This window comes from Rhinatrema bivittatum, chromosome 11 (assembly GCF_901001135.1).
Source record: "Rhinatrema bivittatum chromosome 11, aRhiBiv1.1, whole genome shotgun sequence".
NCBI classification, from domain to species: Eukaryota; Metazoa; Chordata; class Amphibia; order Gymnophiona; family Rhinatrematidae; genus Rhinatrema; species Rhinatrema bivittatum.
Window position 1 is genome coordinate 20428347 of NC_042625.1, and position 24920 is coordinate 20453266.

The 24920-nt window shown below is 46.9% G+C and overlaps 1 protein-coding gene across 2 annotated transcripts in view; it reads left to right on the forward strand.

Annotated features, from left to right (window-relative positions):
• The window catches only part of RSRC2 (arginine and serine rich coiled-coil 2), a 175971-nt gene that overhangs the window by 52258 nt on the left and 98793 nt on the right, over positions 1 to 24920 (forward strand). For both annotated transcript variants that reach the window (XM_029571462.1, XM_029571461.1), the window contains exons 5-6: positions 390 to 533; positions 22150 to 22275. In XM_029571462.1, the coding sequence (XP_029427322.1) occupies positions 390 to 533; positions 22150 to 22275 (270 nt within the window). The remainder of the gene's footprint in view (positions 1 to 389; positions 534 to 22149; positions 22276 to 24920) is intronic.

The following is a 24920-nucleotide window of genomic DNA, read 5'->3' on the forward strand; positions in this document are numbered from 1 at the left end:
TTTGACATTATCTTGGCTTTAGCAGATCAAGATAAATTATGGTTCACTGTAGATATTCCCTTCGTTGTCTAGTCATCCCAAGTTTTAAAAAGAAATAACATTTAAAACCAGATTTTAATTTTTTTTGTAATGATTTAAAATGAAACACCCAAAGCTGAGTGTTTCTTTTTAGTTCATCAGTTTATATTTTTTTCACAGTCCTGCTGATGAACAATTGCAGCTAGTTTTTAGTGCTTTAAGAATGAATCTCATGTCAGCTAAAGTGAAAACTTCCAGCTGCCTTACCATAATCTGTTTATACTACATAATTGTACCTTATGTATTCATGGTTATTTTCAGAACACATGAATTGTACATTTTTGCTTAATTTAATATTTTTGTTTTTGCAGACGTCATCGCAGTAGAAGCCGTGACAAAAAGAGGTCTCGATCTCGAAGCAGAGAGAGAAAACGTCGTGCAAGATCTCGTTCAAGGTCAAAATCCAGGCATCGACATAAGACTAGGAGCAAAAGCAAGAGCAGAAGTAGAAGTCGGTAAGGTTTAAAAGATCCTTAAACTTTTTTTTGATGTGGAAGTTACAGGTGGGAAATATGAACCAGCAAATTCTTCATTTTAAAGAACTTGTGCAGAAGTTGCTCTGAAACTGTCATTTGCCTACCTGATGAAAAATGGTGACCAAATCCGTATTCTTTGGTTACCCATGGTAACATGGCTTTTGGACTTGTGCCATACTGTGTAGCGCTTTCGGATCGTAGGAATATGTCTAGAGAGCATATTTATAATTAATTTTTTAGGTTCCACATCAATCCATACCAGTGAGTTGTCCCTGGAGGCAGGGCATACTAAATTCTTCTTTCATTATCACCAGTACTTATTGATAGTGCAGCCCAGAGAAATCCAGTATTTTCTGCCTGCAGCAGATGGTGGGGCTCCTAGTGGTGCAGCAGGATTATTTATTGGTAAGGAATCAATGGAGTCAGAGGGCCAAGCCTCTGGTTAAACCAGCAGAGCAAGCCTGCTAAAATTCCCAATCCCAGAGGAGCCTTCGTTGAGCCTTGCGGGTTGGGGTGAAATGTCCCAAAAAAAAAAGGCATAGAAGAATTCAGGGAGAACTTAACAACTTTGTGATCTGCTTCCAGCATTAAGTGAGTTTCCTCTCATCTTCCTCCTCCCCCTTTGCTGCCTGGAGGCTGTATGCCAAATTAAAAAAATAAATAAAAATAGGGGAGAGAGGTCAATTGAATGAGAGGCACTGAGCACAGCTTGCCACAGCAGAGCCCTGGCACTCTGGATTGACTTTGATGGTAGGAGGGGTCTCAGCAGCTATGGGGCCTGTGCTTACCAGGGGTGTTTGGTTGCTTATACTTTGCTGCAATTGTTTCAGTGGAGTGTTCAGAATGTGGCCACCATTGTGGTACATCTGGGTGCCGATACTCTCGGGACCTTTCTGCTCTGCCTGCATTCATGCAGTGGAGATCTTGGGGAGTGCTCCGAGTTGGTGTGGATGGTGGCAATGGCTCCTGTGACGACAAAATTGTCTGGGACTGATTCGTATCGGGGACCGAACCTCTGGAGACCGCTGGTGAGCTTGTTTTGCAGGAATGGTTGACATCTTCCCTTCCGCAGCGGCCTACCGGCTCCAGTTCTGGTTCGAACTTGCCTCCAACCTTACTTCCAGTAGCAAGTCCAGCTCCTTGTGTTCCTGAGGATCAAGATTTTGAGGAATTTAACTCTGAATTTTTCTGTTTTCTTCACCAGCCTTTCTGCACCATCAAGAAACCTGGCAAGAAGCGTGTATCTCCCATGGCAGCAGCTGCAGCTTCTTTATAAATTTTAGTGCCTGGGAAGCATCTGAAAGGAATATTAGAGCCCCCAGGAGGAACCATATTCTCAGTAGTACATCCCTGGAGGAGGGACAGCTACCCACTTAAATGGAGGACACAGTTATTTGTCTCTTCAAGAGAGAAGATTGCTACCTTAATTGATCAGGTAGTCACCTATCTGGATTGAAGACTGAGGAAGAGGCTCCTGTTTGGGACTCCTTTTAAGTTGTACTCCCTCTCTCCTGATGATTGCAACATTTGTTCCAAATTCCTGCATGAATGTGCCTGTTAGTAGTGCACCTGGTCACCACCGTATTTCTGTGGAGGGAAATGCTTCCTTCAGAGATCTGCAGGATTGGAAAATTGAGCTCTTTAAAGCATATTTTTACCTTTGAGCAGTCCAGGTTTCGATTTGTGGCAGTCTTGTGGTTCATGTGCTCTTGCACTGGATTCAACAGCTTCAGGAGAGTGAGGAGGTAGCTAGAATAAAATTGGCATCAGCCACCTTGGCAGATGCCCTTTATGATCTTCTGAGAATTTCTTCTAGCTTGGTGGCTTTGGCTGTCGCTTCCAGGAGACTACTTTGTCTTCACAGCTGGGCGGCTGATTCTTAGTCCAAATCTCAATTGAGCAAGCTTCCATTCAAGGGAAAAGTACTTTTCGGGCAGGATGTGGAGCAATTGATAAAAAAAAAAAAATTTAGGGGACCTCAAGCCTTAAAAGCTCCCTGAGGATAAGAGCCACTTAACAAACCTAGTCGGAGTTGTGGGCAGCCTTGGAAGTGTAGATGCTATAAATCAGAAACATTTACTGGGTATTGCTCCTTCTGGGGCTCGCAGGGTGTAAAAGATACAGGTGTCATTCCTCCTCCTTTCAGAATTTTTGAAGCCCTAAGCTGGAACCCACTGCCTCTTCAAGAACTGGCTGGTCTCTAGTTATTGAAGGGCGGCAAGTTTCCTCCTTGCTTCTCCCACTAGGCGGTTGCCTGCAGAATTTTTACCAGGAGTGAACTCTGATAATTTTGGATCAATGAGGTCTGGAGATAATCCTCCTCTGATATGCCCTGAACTTTGTTTTGCCTTTTTCCAACACCTTTATGGTTTCTCTCTGTGGCTCAGCCACTAAACGAAAGGTGGTTTGCAAAACCCAAATCTATCTTCAGTTGCTGAAGATCATAGTATCTGTATCTTTGGCACAGCAAGACCAAGGTCACTATGCTATTTTGTGGTTCCCGAAAAGGATGGCTCTCTTCCAGTTCCAGATAGAAACTCTTCACTCTTTGTTGATGGCTGTTCAAAATGGAGCATTCTTGTCCTATCTAAGAACATAAGAAAATGCCATACTGGGTCAGACCAAGGGTCCATCAAGCCCAGCATCCTGCTTCCAACAGTGGCCAATCCAGGCCACAAGAACCTGGCAAGTACCCAAAAACTAAGTCTATTCCATGTTACCATTACTGATGGCAGTGGCTATTCTCTAGGTGAACTTAATAGCAGGTAATGGACTTCTCCAAGAACTTATCCAATCCTTTTTTAAACCCAGCTACACTAACTGCACTAACCACATCCCCTGGCAACAAATTCGAGTTTATTTGTGCATTAAGTGAAAAAGAACTTTCTCTGATTAGTTTTAAATGTGCCACATGCTAACTTCATAGTGCCCCCTAGTCTTTCTACTATCCGAAAGAGTAAATAACAGATTCACATCTACCTGTTCTAGATCTCTCATGATTTTAAACACCTCTATCATATCCCCCCTCAGCTGTCTCTTCTCCAAGCTAAAAGTCCTAACCCCTTTAGCCTTTCCTCATAGGGGAGCTGTTCCATTCCCTTTATCATTTTGGTTGCCCTTCTCTGTACCTTCTCCATCGCAACTATCTTTTTTTGAAATGCGGCGACCAGAATTGTACACAGTATTCAAGGTGCGGTCTCACCATGGAACGATACAGAGGCATTATGAAATTTTCCGTTTTATTCACCATTCCCTTTCTAATAATTCCCAACATTCTGTTAGCTTTTTTGACTGCCCCAACACACTGAACAGACTATTTCAATGTGTTATCCACTATGACGCCTAGCTCTCTTTCTTGGGTGGTAGGACCTAATATGGAACCTAACATTGTGTAACTATAGCATGGGTTATTTTTCCCTGTATGCATCACCTTGTACTTATCCACATTAAATTTCGTCTGCCATTTTGATGCCCAATTTTCCAGCTTCACAAGGTCTTCCTGCAATTTATCACAATCTCCTGTGATTAAACTACTCTGAACAATTTTGTATCATCTGCAAATTTGATTACCTCACTCATCGTATTTCTTTCCAGATCATTTATAAATATATTGAAAAGTAAGGGTCCCAATACAGATTCCTGAGGCACTCCACTGCCCACTTCCTTCCACTGAACTGAACGGCGATCGCGTCCGGGTCCGCCGGCGCGTGGGAACGGTGGCCATTTTGTCGGAGCCCTGCCTGCCGACTGGGGGAGAGGATTCTCAGACTTCTACTCCCAGTCTGAGTCCCATTTGACCGCGCAATCCAGGGCCCGCCTCCTCGGGGAGCCCGGTCCTCCCCCTTCCTCCTCCTCCTCCTCCTCCTCACCTATCGGATCCCTTAAAGGGCCAGTCAGTTTTTTTCTTCAAAATTTATTTTACTTATGCATAAGGCTTTTTTGGAGGTGGAAGCTCATCAGCAGGATGAGCAGCCCCTCCCGCGAAGATTGCACGGCAGGACACATCTCTGGATGCTCTTTCGGCCCCTGGGGGGGCTCTGGATCCTGCTCCCTTGGGGATCTTTTCTGGATCCTGTCCTCCAAAACCTAGATGGGGGTGTTGATGAGTCCACTCCAGTAGAGGGGGACAACCCCCAGGTTTCTCGGCTGTTTCGCCAGGAGGAGTTGGATCCCTTGATTCCCTATGTCCTGGAGGAACTGGAAGTGGGGGCACCAGTCCCCAGTTCGGAGCCAGTTAAGGGGAAACCAGTACTCTTGGGGCTGCGTGCCCTGCCCCAAACTTTTCCTTTCCACCCAATGCTTAAGCAGTTGGTCACTCAAGAGTGGGAATCTCTGGACGCGACCCTGCGGTTGGGACGGGCGATGGACAAACTCTACCCTTTACCCGAGGAAGCCTTGGTTATCCTCAGGATTCCCAAGGTGGACGCGTCGGTTACTGTGGTCACCAAGCGGACCACCATTCCTGTTACGGATAGGTGGCTAGAAGTCCTCCTCAAATGCATTTTTGAGGTGTCAGCGCTCTGTTAGAGCAGCGGTCTGCAGTAGCCTCATGCAGCGAGCAACCCTCAGGTGGTTCCAGCAAATGCTCCCATCACAGGTGTTGCCGCCAGAGGAAGCAGATCAGGCGAATAGTATGGAGTCCGCGGCAGCTTACAGAGGGGGTACATTATATGATCTGTTGCGGGCATCTTCACGCAACATAGCCACTGCAGTTTCGGCTAGACGGCTTCTCTGGCTCCGGAACTGGTCTGCGGACGTTTCTTCCAAAACTCAGTTGGGTAATCTTCCTTTTAAGGGAAAATTGTTGTTTGGGGAGGAACCTGACGCCCTTATTAAGTCTCTTGGGGAGAATAAGGTATATAAATTGCCAGAAGACAAGCCTAAGTCTTCAAGACCCTTTGGGGCAGCGCGTTACCGTTTCCGAGGACAGCGCAGATTTCGGCAGTCGTGGCCGCCCGCTTTTCCCGCCCTACAACAGACTGAGAGCTCAGTCTTGGCCTACTTCCGTTCGTTGTCGGAGGCCATTTCGGGAGGGAGGCTCTCAAGGGGCCACCGGAGGTAAGCAGTCCCAATGAAGGTGTTCCGACCCTCTCCCCGGTTCCAGTGGTGGGAGGTCGCGTCTCCCTGTTTCTTGAGGAGTGGGTCAGGATCACGTCAGACCAGTGGGTCCTCAATATCATCGCCCACAGTTACAAGATGGATTTTGCCCGCCTGTTAAGGGATCTTTTTCTGATTTCTCCCGCTGGCTCTCTGATCAAGCAAGAGGTAGTCGGGCAAACCCTGAGTCACTTGAAATCCCTGGGGGCTATTGATCCAGTCCCTCCAGAAGAGCGCAGGGCCGGCAGGTACTCCATCTATTTCGTAGTCCCGAAGAAGGAGGGGTCCTTCCGGCCAATATTGGATCTCAAGGTGTCAACCGAGCACTTCGGGTTCCCCGATTTTGCATGGAGACTCTACGGTCGGTCATTGCAGCTGTCCACTCAGGAGAATATTTGGCCTCTTTGGATCTGACCGAGGCGTATCTTTAAATCGGGATACGCAAGCACCATCAGCAGTTTCTCCGGTTCATGGTCCTGGGGGAGCATTATCAGTTCCAAGCTCTTCTGTTCGGCTTAGCGACAGCTCCTCTGGTCTTCAACAAGGTAATGGTAGTCGTAGCAACGGCCCTCTGGCGGGAGGGGATCTTGGTTCACCCATACCTGGACGATTGCTCATCCGGGCCAAATTGGAGAGCCTCTGTCAGGAAGCAGTGAGCAAGGTTCTACTCCAGCTCCAGTCCCTTGGTTGGGTGGTCAACTTTGCCAAGAGCCAGTTGGTAACATCTCAGGTTCTCAACTTCCTGGGAGCACGCTTCGACACCTCGGTAGGCAAGGTCTTCCTCACTCGGGAGAGGAGGCTCAAGTTAGTGGCGCAGATCCGTCGGCTCATGTCCTTACCCCCTGCCCATAGTATGGGATTATTTGCAGGTACTTGGTTCCATGGCGTCTACTCTGGAAGTGGTTCCCTGGGCGTGGGCGCATACGAGACCATTACAATGCGCATTGCTTTCTCGGTGGGATCCGAAATCGGAGGAGTTTCGCCTGCCTTTGCCACTGATGGAACCAGCCAGGTCCAGTCTCGATTGGTGGTTGATTCAGGCCCACTTGTTACAGGGGATGGACCTGGAGGAGCTGCAGTGGGTAATAGTCACGACGGATGCCAGCCTCACTGGTTGGGGAGCAGTTTGCCAGTCACAATCCGCTCAGGGTCGTTGGGACAAGTTATCAGGCGACGTGGTCAATCAATCGATTGGAAACCAGGGCGGTACGCCTGGTGTTATGTGTTTTTCTCCCTCTGGTAGCTCAGTGTGCGGTGCGAGTCTTGTCAGACAACGTGACGACGGTAGCCTACATCAACCGCCAAGGGGGAACCAGGAGCCGGTCAGTGGCCTGGGAGGCTGAAAGGCTCATGACATGGGCAGAGCAACATCTGGTCCGGTTGGCGGCCTCACACATAGCCGGGGTGGCCAATGTGCAGGCAGACTTTCTCAGCTGCCAGCATCTAGATCCCAGCAAGTGGGAATTGTCCACAGCTTTCCGGCTGATCACTCGTCATTGGGGGGTTCCTCACCTCGACCTGATGGCAACTCGGACAAATGCAGAGACGCCCTGGTTTTTCAGTCTTCGGAGAGACCACGGGTCGGAAGGAGTGGATGCTCTCGTCCTTCCGTGGCCTCGCGGCGTACTGCTGTATGTGTTTCCGCCTTGGCCACTAGTGGGCAAGATCGTGCGTCGGATAGAGAACCACGTGGGGTCTGTCATTCTTGTGGCCCCAAAGACCGTGGTTTGTGGATCTGATCTCGTTGGCGATCGGTCCAGTGTGTCTCACCCACCTTCTGAATCTCCTTCGACAAGGTCCAGTATTTTTCAATCAAGCATATCGCTTTTGTCTAGCGGCCTGGCTTATAAGAGGAGGCAATTGAGGAAGAGGGGATATTCGGATTCGGTTATTTCTACCCTCTTGCAAGCACGGAAATCATCCACGTCGTTGGCCTATATTCGTGTTTGGAGAGTTTTCGACTCTTGGTGCTGTTTGAACGTCCCCCCGCGTCTGGCTTCGGTGGCACACATCCTATCCTTCCTGCAGGAGGGACTGAAGAAAGGTCTAGCTTGCAGTTCTTTCCGTGTGCAGGTCGTGGCACTGGGTTGCCTGCGGGGCAAGATTTATGGCTTTTCACTGGCAGCTCATCCAGATGTGTCCCGTTTTTTGAAGGGGGCCAAGCATTTGCGCCCGCCGGTATGACAAATTTGTCCTGCCTGGAGCTTGAATTTAGTTCTCAAGGGCTTATGTGGTCTTCCTTTTGAGCCCCTCCGGCGGGCTACGTTGAAGGATTTGACACTCAAGACTGTTTGTTTTTTTTTGGTAGCCATTACCTCCACGGCGAATTTCAGAACTTCAAGCTTTGTCGTGTCAGGATCCGTATCTTCGTATTTCGGATTCTAGAGTTTCGCTGCGGACCGTTCCCTCCTTCTTGCCCAAGGTGGTATCGGCTTTTCATGTCAGACGGTAGAGTTACCGGCCTTCCCGAATTTGGATCAAACTTCTGTGACGGATAAGGATCTGCACAAGTTGGATGTGCGCAGGGTTCTCTTTCGCTATCTAGAGGTCACCAATGCTTTTCTATTATCGGATCATTTGTTTGTCTTATTGACTAGTCCTAGACGGGGACACAAGGCATCCAAAGCTACGGTTGCTAGGTGATTGAAGGAGGCCATTTCCTCCACTTATCTTTGCGCAGGGCGTGCCATACCAGAAGGCTTGAAAGCGCACTCTACCAGGTCTCAAGCGGCCTTTTGGGCAGAGAGGCAGTCGGTCTCGCCGCAGGAGATTTGTAGAGCAGCCACTTGGAAATCCTTGCATACTTTGCGAAATATTATCGTGTAGACGTCCGGGATCCGGAGGTCGACTGTTTTGGCAGCAGTGTTCTTCGTGTGGGACTCTTCAGATCCCACCCCAATTGGGGCAGCTCTGGTACATCCCAGCGGTCTGGACTGGTCCTGGTACGTACAGGGAAAGGAAAATTGGTTCTTACCTGCTAATTTTCGTTCCTGTAGTACCAAGAATCAGTCCAGATGCCCACCCTTGGGTTTTTTGGAGAGTCCAATTTTTCTGTATGTTTTCTTCCTTCTTCTTACCTCGGGAGAGTTCTTTACAGGCAGGGGAAGGAATCTTCTTGATTGATATGTTATGCGGCGGTACGATTTGTTTATTTTACCACGCGTATTGTTGCCACTGGTTATGTTTGGGGATTTGTTCTCTTTTATTGGTTATTCTGCTTTGATATCATATATACTGAGGGATCGCAGGAGGCACACCAGGTTAAGAGGGGTGCCTTTTCAGTTTTTTTTCTCTGATTCCCTCTGCTGGAAGGGAGAGACAACCCAGCGGTCTGGACTGATCCTTGGTACTACAGGAATGAAAATTAGCAGGTAAGAGCCAATTTTCCTTTGTGTTCCCTTCCCTGCTGATACTTGAGTAAAAACCAAAAAAAAAGAAAACTTTGACAGAAGCAGGGGCTCTGTGCTGCAGGAGCGATTCATCACGGGGAGGGGGGGTGCCACCCGTGCGAAGGATCGTGCTTTGAGCGACGAGATTGTTGGGGTTCACCCTCCCGCCCCCTTCCACCGTGTCTTGGTGCTTTTGGCGGATCTTGCCTTTTTCTCAATATGCCATGCAGCAGCCGGTACTTCGTGTGTGGGGAGAGGCTCCCGAGCTGCGCTATGGCAGGACTTTGCTGCGCCTGGCTCCACGGAGGAGAAGGATCTTCCAGTGCTCCCATGGCGGCTCCCAGCAAATCTTTCTCCACAGGGCCGTTGCCAGCTGTGTCTGAGTCTCAGGCTGACCCATTCCCTCTTAGCACGGGAACGACAGCCATTTTGGGAGCATTTCGCGCAGCGAAGGAGGCATCGATAGGGGGAGGGGATTCCCCCCCTCCCCCCCAAGAGCTTTATCCTGCCGCTTCAAGCCCCGATAGGGCCGGGGGGGGGGGGGGGGCCCCTCAGGTGAGATTTCTGATGAGGATCAGGACCAGGTCATGGGAGCTGCGTTGGGGACCTCCGGATTTTCCCCAGAGTTTATTCTGCTCATGCATCAGGCCTTTCTGGCCATCAGTGCCCACAAGAGAGGGGCTCCTGGGATCTGTTCACTGGCAGACCCTCCTCAGAAGCTGCCCAGGAAGCCATAGGCCTCCCTGGCCATTCGGGTCTGCAGGATATATTCTCCTGGGCCCTGGGTTCACATGCTAGAGGGCTCCTTGGAAGGCTTGGACCCGGCTGAGGGTCGTGATACCCTTTCTTCCCCTCCACGCCCCCCTTAGGGGCTCCCGATGCCGGGGATGATGGGGGCCCGGGGGATGACTATAAGGTGATGCGCTTGTTCTAACGTGATGAGCTCGCCCCATTAGTTCCTCATGTCCTAGCAGAGCTGGGCATTGCATCCACGGTGGCAGATTCGAGCCCGAACACGGTGGACCCGGTTTTGGCAGGCTTTCGGGGTCCGCCTGTGACTTTTCCCCTGCATGAGCTGATGAAGCAGCTTATAATCCCAGAGTGGGACTTTCTGGAGGCGGGCCTCGGGGTCGGCAGGGCGATAGACAAGCTCTGTCTGTTGCCAGAAGATATGTTGGAACTGCTGAAGGTTCCGAAAGTGGACGCATCGATCTCAGTGGTCACGAAGAGGACTACCATTCCAATCGCTGGGGTGGCAGCTTTGAAAGATCTTCAGGACCGAAAACTGGAAGTGCTCCTCAAACGAATTTTTGAGATATCTGCTCTCAGCATTCGAGTGGCGGTCCTCAGCAGTTATATGCTGCCGGCGAGCTTAGCCTGGGACTGTTGTTTTCCCTTGAGGTATCAAGGGATCTAATGTCTCCAAGAACAACCTCCCTTAAAATTTGCTTCTGGAGCAACCCACTCTAGATTAAACAGATTCTTCACAGACTTATGATGTGGGAAGGACTTGGAAGGTTTTTTGTTTTTTTTTAATTGTAGACCATAATAGGGCCTTTTGAGGAGCCAGGAGGCCCTTCCATTTTATCATCCGCCACATTTAAATGTATACAAGGACAGGGAAATTAAAGAGGTGAGCCCTGCCTTATGCAAGAGGCACAGCATAGAGTACCATCTCTCCCATCTTCCACTTCTTCAGTATCCCCTTGAGGAATTGTATCAAATTCCTCTAAAGAATCCTCTGAACTAGAAATCATCTTCTCCTACAAATTCCTTTCCCCTCTGAACTTATCTTGCCCCCATGCCAAACCTGAAAGAGCTGGAAAGGGGAGGTGGGATTGCTCCTGTTCCATGGGATACACCTGATACAGGTCTTCAAAAATTCTGGACATCGAAGCTCAGACGTTATAAGTCACGGTTACGTTTTGGATTTTGCTCGTCTGCTCTGAGATCTGTTCCTTGTGTCACCCTGCAGTCCTCCGGCAAAGCAGCAGGTAATTGCACAGACGTTGTCTCGATTACGGGCGCTGGGAGCTGTGGTTCCAGTTCCGCCTGCCGAGCGTCGGACCGGACGGTATTCAATTTACTTCGTGGTTCCAAAGAAGGAAGGAACGTTCAGACCAATCCTGGACCTGAAAACAGGACAACAGAACCTTGCGCATTCCGCATTTTCAGATGGAGACACTGAGGTCGGTCATTGCGGCCGTCCACAAGGGAGAGTATTTGGCCTCTTTAGATCTAACTGAGGTGTATCTCCACATTGGAATCCAGGAGCATCATCAGAGATTTCTGAGGTTTATGGTTCTGGGGGACCAGTTTTGCGCCCTGCCGTTCGGTTTGGTGACGGCTCCCAGAATTTTCACCAAGGTGTTGGTGGTAGTTGTGGCTTCGCTTCGCCGACAGGGAGTATTAGTGCATCCCTATCTGGACAGTTGGCTCATACGGGCAAAGTCAGAGGATCTTTGAAAGTTAGCGGTTCGGTCAGTGTTGGATCAGCTGATCAACTTCGCGAAGAGCCATCTAGTCCCAACTCAGCAACTGGAATTTCTGGGTGCCCGGTTCGATACTTTGGCGGGCAAAGTTTTTTCCTTCCCCGCCAGCGGATGGTCAAATTTAATGACTCAAGTGCGGTGCCTATTGGAGCTACCCTTGCCTACGGCCTGGGATTATTTGCAGGTACTTGGGCATATGGCTTCTACTCTGAAAATGGTCCCTTGGGCTTTTGCTCATATGAGCCCTTTGCAGGGAGCACTACTTTCTCGCTGGCATCCCAAGTCAGAGGACTAACGCATGCTCTTGCCATTACCGGACCATGCACGGTCCAGTCTCAGTTGGTGGTTGATACCGGACCATCTCCTTCAAGGGGTGGACTTGGAACCTCCACCTTGGATCATTGTTACGACAGATGCCAGTCTGACTGGCTGGAGGGGTGGTATGTCAGTCCAGAGCAGTGCAGGGACGATGGTCCCCTCGACAGGCCACATGGTCGATCAATCGGTTGGAGACCAGGGCGGTTCGTCTGGCCTTGCGTCAATTTCTTCCGTTAGTGAACCGCGAGGTGGTAAGAATCCTATCAGACAATGCGACAACCGTGGCGTATATAAACAGGCAAGGGGACACGAGAAGTTGTCCGGTGGCCGCCGAAGCGAGTCTATTGATGGCCTGGGCGGAACGCTACTTGACCTGCATCATGGCTTCTCACATCGCAGGCGTGGACAATGTTCAGGCGGATTTTCTCAGTCGACAGCACCTGGATCCAGGAGAGTGGGAACTGTCATCCGAGGCGATGCAACTCATAGCTCACCGCTGGGAGACCCCGCACTTGGATTTAGTGGCGACTCGGCTAAACGCCAAAGCGGCTCGTTTCTTCAGTCGAAGGAGGGAACACGGATCAGAAGGGGTGGATGCTCTGGTACTTCGTGGCCTCCACACATCCTCCTTTGTGTTTCTTCCGTGACCTCTGGTGGGAAAGGTTCTAAGGCGCATAGAGTCCCACCAGGGTCTGGTCATTCTAGTGGCTCCGGAGTGGCCAAGAAGGCCGTAGTTCGCGGATCTAATCAACCTCGCGATAGACGGACCCTTGCGTCTCTGGCATCTCCCGAATCTTCTGCGTCAGGGTCCAATATTTTTTGATCTAGCGTATCGCTTTTGTCTCGCGGCTTGGCTTATGAAAGGAGACAAATGAGAAAGAAGGGTTACCAGGAAGCTGTGATTTCCACTCTTCTTAGAGCGCACAAGACCGCGACGTCCCTCGCCTATGCTAGGGTTTGGAAGGTTTTTGACTCCTGGTGCAGTGGATTGAAGTTGTCCCCACGGAAGGCCTCCATAGGGCATATTTTCACGTTTTTGCAGGACGGCTTGAAAAAGGGCCTAGCTTTCAGTCCGCTTTGTGTGCAGGTAGCAGCCCTGGGCTGACTGCGGGTCAAGATTAAGGGTTCTTCTCTTGCCTGTCACTCGGATGTTGCTCATTTCTTACGCGGGGTTCGGAATCTACGTCCTCCAGTTAGGGCGCCTTGTCCATCCTGGAACTTGAATTTGGTTCTCTGTGGCCTCTGCGCTTCACCATTTGAACCTATCAAGAAGAGCCACTTTGAAGGATTTAACTCTCAAAACAGTATTTATAGTGGCTATTTCTTCAGCGCGTCGCGTTTCGGAACTTCAGGCATTGTCGTGCAGGGAGCCGTTTTTGCGTATCACTGAGTCCAGAGTATCCCTACGCACAGTACCATCTTTCTTGCCTAAGGTGGTTTCGGCCTTCCATGTCAATCAGGCAGTGGAATTACCTGCCTTCTCTGAGGAGGATTTCCGCTCTTCTCACGGTCGAGACTTGAGACACTTAGATGTCCATCGGACACTTTTGAGGTACTTGGAGGTGACTAATAATTTCCGACGGTCAGATCATCTATTTGTTTTGTGGAATGGTCCCAAGAAGGGACTTCAGACTTCCAAGACTACTCTCGCCCGCTGGTTGAAAAGTGTGATTGCTTCCGCATACATCTGTTTCGGACGTCCTGTACCTGATGGTCTTAAGGCTCACTCTCTTCGATCTCAGGTGGCATCATGGGCTAAAAGTCAGTTTGTGTCGCCCCAGGAAATTTGCAGGGCGGCCACTTGGAAGTCATTACACACATTTGCTAGACATCGGCGGATTCTTTTGGTAGCAGTGTTCTTCGATCGGGACTCTCTGGGTCCCACCTCATTTAAGGCGGCTCGGGTACATCCCAGCAATCTGGACTGATCCTGGTACGTACAGGGAAAGGAAAATTAGTTTCTTACCTGATAATTTTTGTTCCTGTAGTACCTAGGATCAGTCCAGACGCCCACCCAAAGTCTGGTTATTACTGGAGAGTCTGCTCGTATTCTTTAGGTTCTTTTGTCTCTTTATAGTTTCTGCCGCTGCAGAGTATAAGCATACGCATTGCTGTGTATGTCCCGGCAAGTTATATGAAGTTTTCTGTTTTCAGGTAGGGAGACAGGTTATTTGTAGTTTCAGAGCAATATCTCTACTTGATCTAGTCATTGGTTGTTTAAAAAAAAAAAAAAAAGTTTGCTATTCAGCGTGGGTGGATGATTTTGTTTCATTCTGCTTTGATATTGATTATACTGAGGGATCACAGGTGGCACACCAGTGTATCTAGGGTGTGCTTTTCAACTTTTCTCTGACTGTATCTGCTGGAGGAGAGGCATAACCCAGCAGTCTGGACTGATCCTAGGTACTACAGGAACGAAAATTATCAGGTAAGAAACTAATTTTCCTCTAAAGATAATGGCTACCAATTGTATAGCACTGGTGTAGCATATCCGAGAAGACACAGTGGATGATCCACTCTGTACTAGGAACAGCATATTGGCAGATGTCTGTTTTGAGAGAGTCTGTGGCTCTGTACATAATGCCAGCCCCTGGCCCTATCAGACTACAGTTCAAAGCCAGCCAAAATACCTTTAAAAGTAGGTACAGACACTGCTCAGTGGTATAGCATCCATAGCAGAGGCTAGAAGACTTATTTGGCTGCATTATTGATCTACAGCCTCCATACACAAGTCCAGCTTGACAAAGTGTTATTTAAAGAATAGCTTTTGTTCAGAGACTATCTTGGAAAGATGGCTAAGGCCTGGAAGGAATCCAAGGTGCCAAGAATGCCAGAGGATAGGTCCAAAGGCTCACTTTGTTCTTTCTGGCCAGAATACATTTTGGAACTCATGGTGATTTAAACAAGGAAGGAATGCAAGTCCTGGACCTTGGCAAGGAGGGATCTTCAGGCTCAGGATCCTCCCTAGTGGACAGTGAGTGTTTGAGGATTCAGAAGGAATGGCCATCTGTCAGGTTTCAGTGGATCTGTGGGTTGCAAATTTATTCAGTATGGTACACTCAGGAGTTTCTCCTGGCCCATTTCAGATGCCTTTGTGACTTTTCCCTCTCGTTCTGCCAGGAGGAGGAAAGCCATGAGAGCAATTCTAGAAAGATTTCTCAAATTAGGCTGTCGTTCCACTTCCAAGAGAAGTCCTTCCATTTACTTTGTGATTCCTGGGTAGGAATATTCCTTATGTCCCTTTTGGAAGTAGGTCCATAAAAATACATTGATGGCAACAGGAAGGAGAATCCCTGATCTCCTTTAAGCCCTACCTGTCAGGTTAGCCATAGCCCCAGGGACCTTAACAAAATTGATGGTGGTTGAGCCCGGAAGGGGTTTGGAAACAACCTTTTCTGGTTAATAAGGATGTAGTCACTGCAGGGAAGTGTACTGGCCAGCCACAGATTGGGTTGGATAGACAATTTCTCTAATGGTAGTGACCAACTGTCTCAGTTTCTGGTTTATCTGGTGACACAGTTCGATTTAGGCTGTAGTTGACTAATGGAAGAAGGGATAAGGAGCTCGGTTATTAAATCCTTTTTTTTTATTATCCTCCAGGGCTCAAGACTGTAAGGTGGTATTTTCGGTTTCTGGGTCCACGGTAGCACTGTTGGATCTGGTTTCCCTTGCGGGGACACACATGAGACCTCTTCAAAGCTCTTTGCTCTTCAGATGGAATTCCCAGTTTCAAATCTTTCATATGTCTATCAGTGTCAAAATCCGTTAGGATAAGCTTGCAATGGGTCTTATATTGCGGAAACTTGACACTAGTTTCTAGACTCTAGAGGCTGCAGCATGGGTGAAAGTAACAGGGGATACCAGATCATCAAGTTGGGATGTACACCGTCTGAGGCAGTGTGCTCAGGAACAGTGTAATACTGAAGACAGAACAGTTTGTAAATTGGTTGCAAGCCAGAGCGATTTGATTGGCTCTTCTGGAATTCGCTCCTAGGTTAGGTAATCACGATGTTGCCAGATACACATTGGTAGTGTATATGTCATCAAGGAGGGACCAAAAGTCCTCTGCTGTCTTTAGAGGTAGATTTCCTTATTACCTCAGTGGCATAAAATCGAAGGATTTGTCAACATCACACACGGGTTTAGACAATATTCAGTCATAATGTGATTTGATCTAGTAGATTGGTCTTGTATTGAGTAAACCTTATTCAAAAGATGGCCAGTTAAGGAGTTCCATGGCGAACATAAAATATGGGAAGGTACAGAAATATTTCTGCCGCACCAAGGACAACCTGTCATCTGGAATTATTGCTCTAGTACAGTTTTGCCCGCAGGAGCTGTCTAGTACTCCTTTCCTCATTTACACTTGATAGGGGAGTACTAAAGAGGATCTTGGAACATCATATTAGCTTAGTATGTGGATCTCATATAGTTGATACATGGAAGGCCCTTCGAGGTTTCCATCACACCTGAAATTGTTGTCATGAAGAACCAGTTAAATTTTTGGTATGGCTTGGCCCTTGAAGGGACACAGTTAGTAAACCTAGAAAGTTTTCCATTTCATAAAGTTGGGTACGATTTTGGAGTGTTTTGTTTTTTTTTGAGAATTGGTGCACCAGGAAGCAATGTACTCCTAGTAAAGTTTCAGTGAGACTGATTCTGGATTTTTATAGGAAGGTCTTTCCAAGATTTTGGATGCAATTCCTTGCAGGTGCAGTTGCAGCTCTACCTTGCTACAGAGGACATATATCGGGTAGACCCTCGTCTTCATCCAGATGTTTCTCATTTTATTTTGAGGGGATTGAAACATGTTAGGCCTCTAAGGGTTCTAGTTTTACCTTGGGACCTGAATCTGCTTTTGCCTTTTGGTGGGGTCGCAATTTAAACTTCTTAGTGGCGATTTGTTCAGTCCAAAGAATTTTGGTAGTTGCAAGCATTTTCTTGCAGAGTGCCTTTATTTTGTTCTTTACGTAGGATATGGTCAAGAAGTGGGCAGCTTTTTTTCTTTTTTTTTTTTGCCTAAGGTGGTTTCTGCCTTCCATTTCGTTTAGGTGACTTGTTTGTTTTTGTTCAGCAGACATGGCAGAGTACAGGCTGCTTCATGCCTTAAATGTGAGAAGAGATGTGATGAGTTCCTTTATGATATCTCAAGGTCACTGGTGCCTTTAAGTAGTTAGATCATCTTTGTGCTACTCTATATAATGGGGTGTGGAAAGCTGAAGCAGCAGTATTAAGTTTGATAGTGTGCTGAATTAAGAGGTAATGACTTCTTGTGGGTTCTTACCAAAATAGGTGAGGTCTCATTTCACAAGAGCTCAAACTACTTCTCTGTTAGATTGATGTCTCCTTTAGAGATTTGTAAGGCAGCAACTTGGTCTTTATTGCATTCCTTTCTAAGCCTTCCCACATCGACATCAGGGCAGTGAGGAGTCCTCTTTCACCTCCTAGATGTTGCCAGTGGGTTTGGCAGCATCCCACCATATTCAGGAGAAGCTTGGGTATATCCCATTTGTCTGGACTAGTCTGGATGATGAGGAAGGTGAAATTAGTTCTTATCTGATAATTTCCTTTCCTTGAGCACAGTTAGACCAGTCCAGGACCCTCCCTGTGCTGTCATTCTAGCATATATCTTCATTCTCAGTTTGGAATAATATTAAAGAACTGTGATTTCTGCAGGTGAGTGGTTTCACATTTGTCAGTGAAATTTTCTATTTCTCCTACCTACTTCCTGGTTCTGGAAGTTCACTGGCTGTTTGAAATGAATGAAAGAAAACATTTAAAAAAAATGTAAATATTGATTATTTTGAATTGAAGTTGTCTATAATTTAGCTTGCTACAGATAATACTGGCAGGCGGAAGTCAGTCCAGTTGCATATAAAGGATGACATCAGCAAACCTGTTTATCTGCTCTATCTGCTGGTCAGTGAGTCTCTTCCGAAGGGATGGGCTCCACCTTAACCAGGATGGAACCAGACTGCTGGCGCTAACCCTTAAAAAGGAGATAGAGCAGCTTTTAAACTAGAACAAAGGGGAAAGCCGACAGTCGCTCAGCAGCGCATGGTTCGGAGAGATGTATCTTTAAAGGATACTAATGATGCACTAGAATTAGGGCATCCCGACAGTGAGGTTCCAATAATTAGAAAAGTAGTCCAAATGCCTGTAACTAAAAACTCACCTGAGCTAAAAAATTCTAACTTATCCCTATCAATTAAAAAGCAGAATAAAAATACAATCAAAAAACAAACTTTGAAATGTTTGTATGCTAATGCCAGAAGTCTAAGAAGTAAGATGGGAGAATTAGAATGTATAGCAGTAAATGATGACATAGACTTAATTGGCATCTCAGAGACATGGTGGAAAGAGGATAACCAATGGGACAGTGCTATACCGGGGTACAAATTATATCGCAATGACAGAGAGGAGCAGTCGGGAGGAGGTGTGGCGCTTTATGTCCGGGATGGCATAGAGTCCAACAGGATAAACATCCTGCATGAGACTAAATACAAAATTGAATCTTTATGGGTAGAAATCCCTTGTGTATCAGGGAAGACTACAGTGATAGGGGTATACTACCGTCCACCTGGTCAAGATGGTGAGATGGACAGTGAAATGCTAAGAGAAATTAGGGAAGCCAACCAAATTGGTAGTGCAGTAATAATGGGAGACTTCAATTACCCCAATATAGACTGGGTAAATGTATCATCGGGTCACGCTAGAGAGATAACGTTCCTGGATGGAATAAATGATAGCTTTATGGAGCAAATGGTTCAGGAACCGACGAGAGAGGGAGCAATTTTAGATCTAATTCTCAGTGGAGCACAGGACTTGGTGAGAGAGGTAACGGTGGTGGGGCCGCTTGGCAATAGTGATCATAATATGATCAGATTTGATTTAATGACTGGAAAAGGAACAGTGTGCAAATCCAAAGCTCTCGTGCTAAACTTTCAAAAGGGAAACTTTGATAAAATGAGAAAAATTGTTAGAAAAAAACTGAAAGGAGCAGCTACAAAAGTAAAAAATGTCCAAGAGGCGTGGTCATTGTTAAAAAATACCATTCTAGAAGCACAGTCCAGATGTATTCCACACATTAAGAAAGGTGGAAAGAAGGCAAAACGATTACCGGCATGGTTAAAAGGGGAGGTGAAAGAAGCTATTTTAGCCAAAAGATCTTCATTCAAAAATTGGAAGAAGGATCCAACAGAAGAAAATAGGATAAAGCATAAACATTGGCAAGTTAAATGTAAGACATTGATAAGACAGGCTAAGAGAGAATTTGAAAAGAAGTTGGCTGTAGAGGCAAAAACTCACAGTAAAAACTTTTTTAAATATATCCGAAGCAGAAAGCCTGTGAGGGAGTCAGTTGGACCTTTAGATGATCGAGGGGTTAAAGGGGCACTTAGAGAAGATAAGGCCATCGCGGAAAGATTAAATGATTTCTTTGCTTCGGTGTTTACTGAAGAGGATGTTGGGGAGGTACCCGTAATGGAGAAGGTTTTCATGGGTAATGATTCAGATGGACTGAATCAAATCACGGTGAACCTAGAAGATGTGGTAGGCCTGATTGACAAACTGAAGAGTAGTAAATCACCTGGACCGGATGGTATACACCCCAGAGTTCTGAAGGAACTAAAAAATGAAATTTCAGACCTATTAGTAAAAATTTGTAACTTATCATTAAAATCATCCATTGTACCTGAAGACTGGAGGATAGCAAATGTAACCCCAATATTTAAAAAGGGCTCCAGGGGCGATCCGGGAAACTACAGACCGGTTAGCCTGACTTCAGTGCCAGGAAAAATAGTGGAAAGTGTTCTAAACATCAAAATCACAGAACATATAGAAAGACATGGTTTAATGGAACAAAGTCAGCATGGCTTTACCCAGGGCAAGTCTTGCCTCACAAATCTGCTTCACTTTTTTGAAGGAGTTAATAAACATGTGGATAAAGGTGAACCGGTAGATATAGTATACTTGGATTTTCAGAAGGCGTTTGACAAAGTTCCTCATGAGAGGCTTCTAGGAAAAGTAAAAAGTCATGGGATAGGTGGCGATGTCCTTTCGTGGATTGCAAACTGGCTAAAAGACAGGAAACAGAGAGTAGGATTAAATGGGCAATTTTCTCAGTGGAAGGGAGTGGACAGTGGAGTGCCTCAGGGATCTGTATTGGGACCCTTACTGTTCAATATATTTATAAATGATCTGGAAAGAAATACGACGAGTGAGATAATCAAATTTGCAGATGACACAAAATTGTGCAGAGTAGTTAAATCACAAGCAGATTGTGATAAATTGCAGGAAGACCTTGTGAGACTGGAAAATTGGGCATCCAAATGGCAGATGAAATTTAATGTGGAAAAGTGCAAGGTGATGCATATAGGGAAAAATAACCCATGCTATAATTACACGATGTTGGGTTCCATATTAGGTGCTACAACCCAAGAAAGAGATCTAGGTGTCATAGTGGATAACACATTGAAATCGTCGGTTCAGTGTGCTGCGGCAGTCAAAAAAGCAAACAGAATGTTGGGAATTATTAGAAAAGGAATGATGAATAAAACGGAAAATGTCATAATGCCTCTGTATCGCTCCATGGTGAGACCGCACCTTGAATACTGTGTACAATTCTGGTCGCCGCATCTCAAAAAAGATATAATTGCGATGGAGAAGGTACAGAGAAGGGCTACCAAAATGATAAGGGGAATGGAACAACTCCCCTATGAGGAAAGACTAAAGAGATTAGGACTTTTCAGCTTGGAGAAGAGACGACTGAGGGGGGATATGATAGAGGTGTTTAAAATCATGAGAGGTCTAGAACGGGTAGATGTGAATCGGTTATTTACTCTTTCAGATAGTAGAAGGACTAGGGGACACTCCATGAAGTTAGCATGGGGCACATTTAAAACTAATCGGAGAAAGTTCTTTTTTACTCAACGCACAATTAAACTCTGGAATTTGTTGCCAGAGAATGTGGTTCGTGCAGGTAGTATAGCTGTGTTTAAAAAAGGATTGGATAAGTTCTTGGAGGAGAAGTCCATTACCTGCTATTAGGTTCACTTAGAGAATAGCCACTGCCATTAGCAATGGTTACATGGAATAGACTTAGTTTTTGGGTACTTGCCAGGTTCTTATGGCCTGGATTGGCCACTGTTGGAAACAGGATGCTGGGCTTGATGGACCCTTGGTCTGACCCAGTATGGCATTTTCTTATGTTCTTATGTTCTTATCTAGACTGGTCTGACAGGACTTAAGGAAAGGAAATTATCAGATAACTAATTTCACCTTTTGACAGCTTTGTTTCTCTTAGAGGGGAATAAATATGTAGTTTTAATGGAAATAGCTGCAGAAATATTAGGTTTTTTAATTTATTTTACAAGTTTTATTAAATCCAATAAAATTACCAGGTTGGGGAGCAGATTACTTTCATCACCCCATATGGTGAAATGTGTAAACAAATTATTTTCAAGGTTAAATTTGCAATAGAAGCCCTGCAACATCTCTGAAATTTCATTGGTGAAATACGAACATTAGTTTAGTCAGCCAGAGCAGATAAGACACCAAAGTTTTTTGGTTAAAAAAAAAAAAAAAAAAAAAAGTTATCTGAAATACTTAATTTTTATACTGTTGATTCCTTATTAGCTTTGTGCTGCTGTGCTCTTAAGTTGAATTCTTTCACTTCTGTTTGGTAGGCAAAGAACCATGTTGTGTGTTTCTCCAGCTTGCTTGGGAGAAATTTCTCAGCTGGAGGTGGTTTATCTAGTTGATTGACGCCAACACTTACTATTTCTAAAAGAGGACTTCCTCTAATCCTAGCAGTCCCAAACATAAGTGATACTGTGCTCTCCCTCCAATGGAAGAGCATAGAAAAGTAAAAGGACAAACTAAATTGTAGCTAAAAATTTTTTGTTAATATGATACACCTCAATTTAATTTGGTATTTTCTTTTTTTTTAAATAACTTACTGTAAAATATAGCAAAACAATTTTAAAGTGACAGCTTTTAAAGTCTTGTGTTGGTTTCTGGTGTTCTGTTGAGTGTCCTAGCAGAGATGCTAAAGATAAAGAATCCTGATATCCTCAGATCAGTTGTCAAAGGCTTTTTGAAAGCAAAACTTTTTTTTTTTGACTGTAAGGTGTGATTTTGCACATCGATTTGAGAACACATGGTTAGTCTGCTCATCTTGGCTTGACGTTCTTGAAGTCCTTATAAAATTAGTATTGTGATTATTTAAACTTTACTAAAAATGTGCAAGAAACTCATGGTTTTAGGAATTAATAGACCTGGCAATGTGATCAATTCTAGCGAAAGAAAGAAGAGAACTGAAAAACCTCGAAGACACAGTAGAAGTCGAAGTAGAACTCCACCTAGCCCGCCTCCTTTTAGGGGTCGAAATACAGCAATGGATGCACAGGAAGCATTGGCCAGAAGGTAATGGCTTTTTATTAGGAACAAATGTGCACTATGGAAGGGGTATTATAGCTGAACTGCTTTAAAGTGGTTGTATATCAGTTGTGATTGATTCAAAAAGATTTTAATATAATCTTAGTCATTTAAAATGCTAATGACATCCTAAAATGCTAGTTTCCTAGCATATAGCAGATGGACTCAGGACCAATGGGTATAGTGTGCTCCTGATAGCAGTTGGAGACGGAGTCAGATTTCAATCTGACGTCAGCACTTCATATACCCATGCAGAAAGCTCTGCTCTTCAGTATTTCTCAGTCTCCTTAGCAGTTCGGGACTATTAGCACGCTTGCACAGCGTTAGAAAATCCAAACCAAAGAAGAAAATTCCAAATGAGATAATCTTACCTTTACAGACGAGCCCCACTCTCCTGCGGTGATACCTAAGGGTCCCTCCCCCAGTCGAGAATTCCTGAGGTGATTTCCGAGATCCCTCAGAGGTAAGCCTCTGTCCGGTAGCCGGTTCCCAGTGTGGACTTAGCCCTCAGGAACAGGAGTGGCTGAGAGGCAGCGAGTGCCAGACCGAGCGTGGCGGTGAAGGTAAATTCCCTCTCCCCCCGCAGCCTGAGAGACGGCCCGGCTCCAGACTGGGAAACGCCAAGACAAGGTAAGGTAGAAAACTTTGTCCCCGGTCTCCAAGGCTCGGATAACTGTACAGATAGCCAGCTGGCATCTGTCCCATCAGGTTGATCAGCCCAGTCCGGGCTAGACCCCGATCCAGCTCGAGGGTCCTCCCACGTGGAGACCCTCCGGGGGGCGCCACCGGCGCCATTTCCCCCCTTGATCGCTGTACTGTCCACCTAACTGAGCCATGCGCACAGTGGCGAGCCGGGTGGATAACATACTTGTGTGCATGGCGACGCGCGCATAGGTGCCGGGCATACAGCGAGGTAAGCACACATACCGGCCTGCACGCTTACCTTTGCAGCTTGCACGCACATTCTCGGCGCACCCGGAGCGCATATCTAAGCCTCCCAGCGCACACATATAAACACACAGACCAGGTTTGACTGCCGCTACGTGCACAAACCATGACCCCACCGGCCAAGAAACCCAAAGCACAAGCCCTCTACCCATCCTGCCAGATAAGAGCTGCGCAGCATGAAGAGGCTATTGCCCCGTGCCTACAGTGCGAGACGGCTCTGGGAGAACCGGGGCAAGGTCCCCCCCAGCCAGTACAGGAGTCCAGATCCACTGATAGTACCCCGGACCTCTCTATCCCCAGTTCGCCCTCCAGACGGGGCCCTCGGGGAACGCCTCTGTGTTAAATACAGACCCAGGAACCTTTTCCTGGGTGGAATTCTTTAAAGGTTGGCAAACCTTCGTCCAGGTGCCATCGGCGCCACCGGCGACACAGCCTCCACCAGAGGACCCAAACCTCCCAGGCCCTTCTTGGCCTCCCAGAGACATGCCTCTCCCGGACAAAAGCCTAATCTTTGGGGACCACAGATACCTCGGAGGACGATCAAGACTCTGGAGGAAGGGGAAAATCCCACCAGAAACGGAACCATACTGAACCATGATGCGTTTTTTTCTCCAAAGATGAGCTACCAGACCTTGTGTCCCTGAGCCTGAAGGATCTGGCCATCCCAGGCACGACCGCCCCAGCGGAGCCAAAGACGAACCCCCTTCTGGTTGGGCTCCATCAGGCTTCGTGCCATTTCCCATTGCTGCAAGTCATACAACAACTGATCGACCTAGAATGGAATGCTCCGGCGGTCAGTTTCAAGGAAGGACGGGCCCTAGAAGCCCTATATCCGCTGGAACCCTCAGCCAAAGAACTCTCGGTGTTTCCCAAAGTGGGCGCCATGGTTTGCGCTGTCACAAAGTGCACCACCATTCCAGTCAAAGGAGGAGCGGCACTCAAGGATGCCCAAAACAGACGTCCGTCATTTGCAGCAGATTGCTGCCTGCTGTGGTGTAGTGACGTGCACATGCTACCTTTTAAAGGAATCCTCCTGTTCGGAAGCGAACTGGAGAAGTTAGCCGACAAATGGGACGAATCTCCAGTACCTCGGTTACCAGAGGACAAGAACAAAAGAAACCAACACCCCTCTCCTCGAACATCCAAGGTCAGAGGATCACAGCATTTTAGACCGTGTAAGAATGCATACCAAGCACCTCACCCCACAGGCAGGAGCCAGTCCTTACGGATCAAACACAACAAGAGGGGAGCCGGCTCAGGCCCAGGCCCCAGCCGCACCCCACAATGAGAATCAACAGACCCATCCACAGGAAGAAGCCATAGGGGGCAGGCTTGCCCTATTCTACCAAAGATGGGTCGAGATAACGTCGGACAAGTGGGTCCTAACCATCATTCGAGAGGGATACTTTCTGGACTTCGACAGCATCCCTCCAGACAAATTTGTGAAATCTCCTTGCCACTCCCCCCTCTAAGAGGGACGGCAGTGGAAACCACACTGACCAAATTGCTCGCCTTAAAGGCTATAACACCAGTGCCCACGCACCAACGAAATACTGGACACTATTCATCTATTTTATTGTCCCCAAGAAAGAGGGAACGTACCAGCCCATCCTGGACCTCAAGTCGGTCAACCGCTACCTGAGTGTACCACACTTCCGCATGGAAACCCTATGCTCGGTCATAAG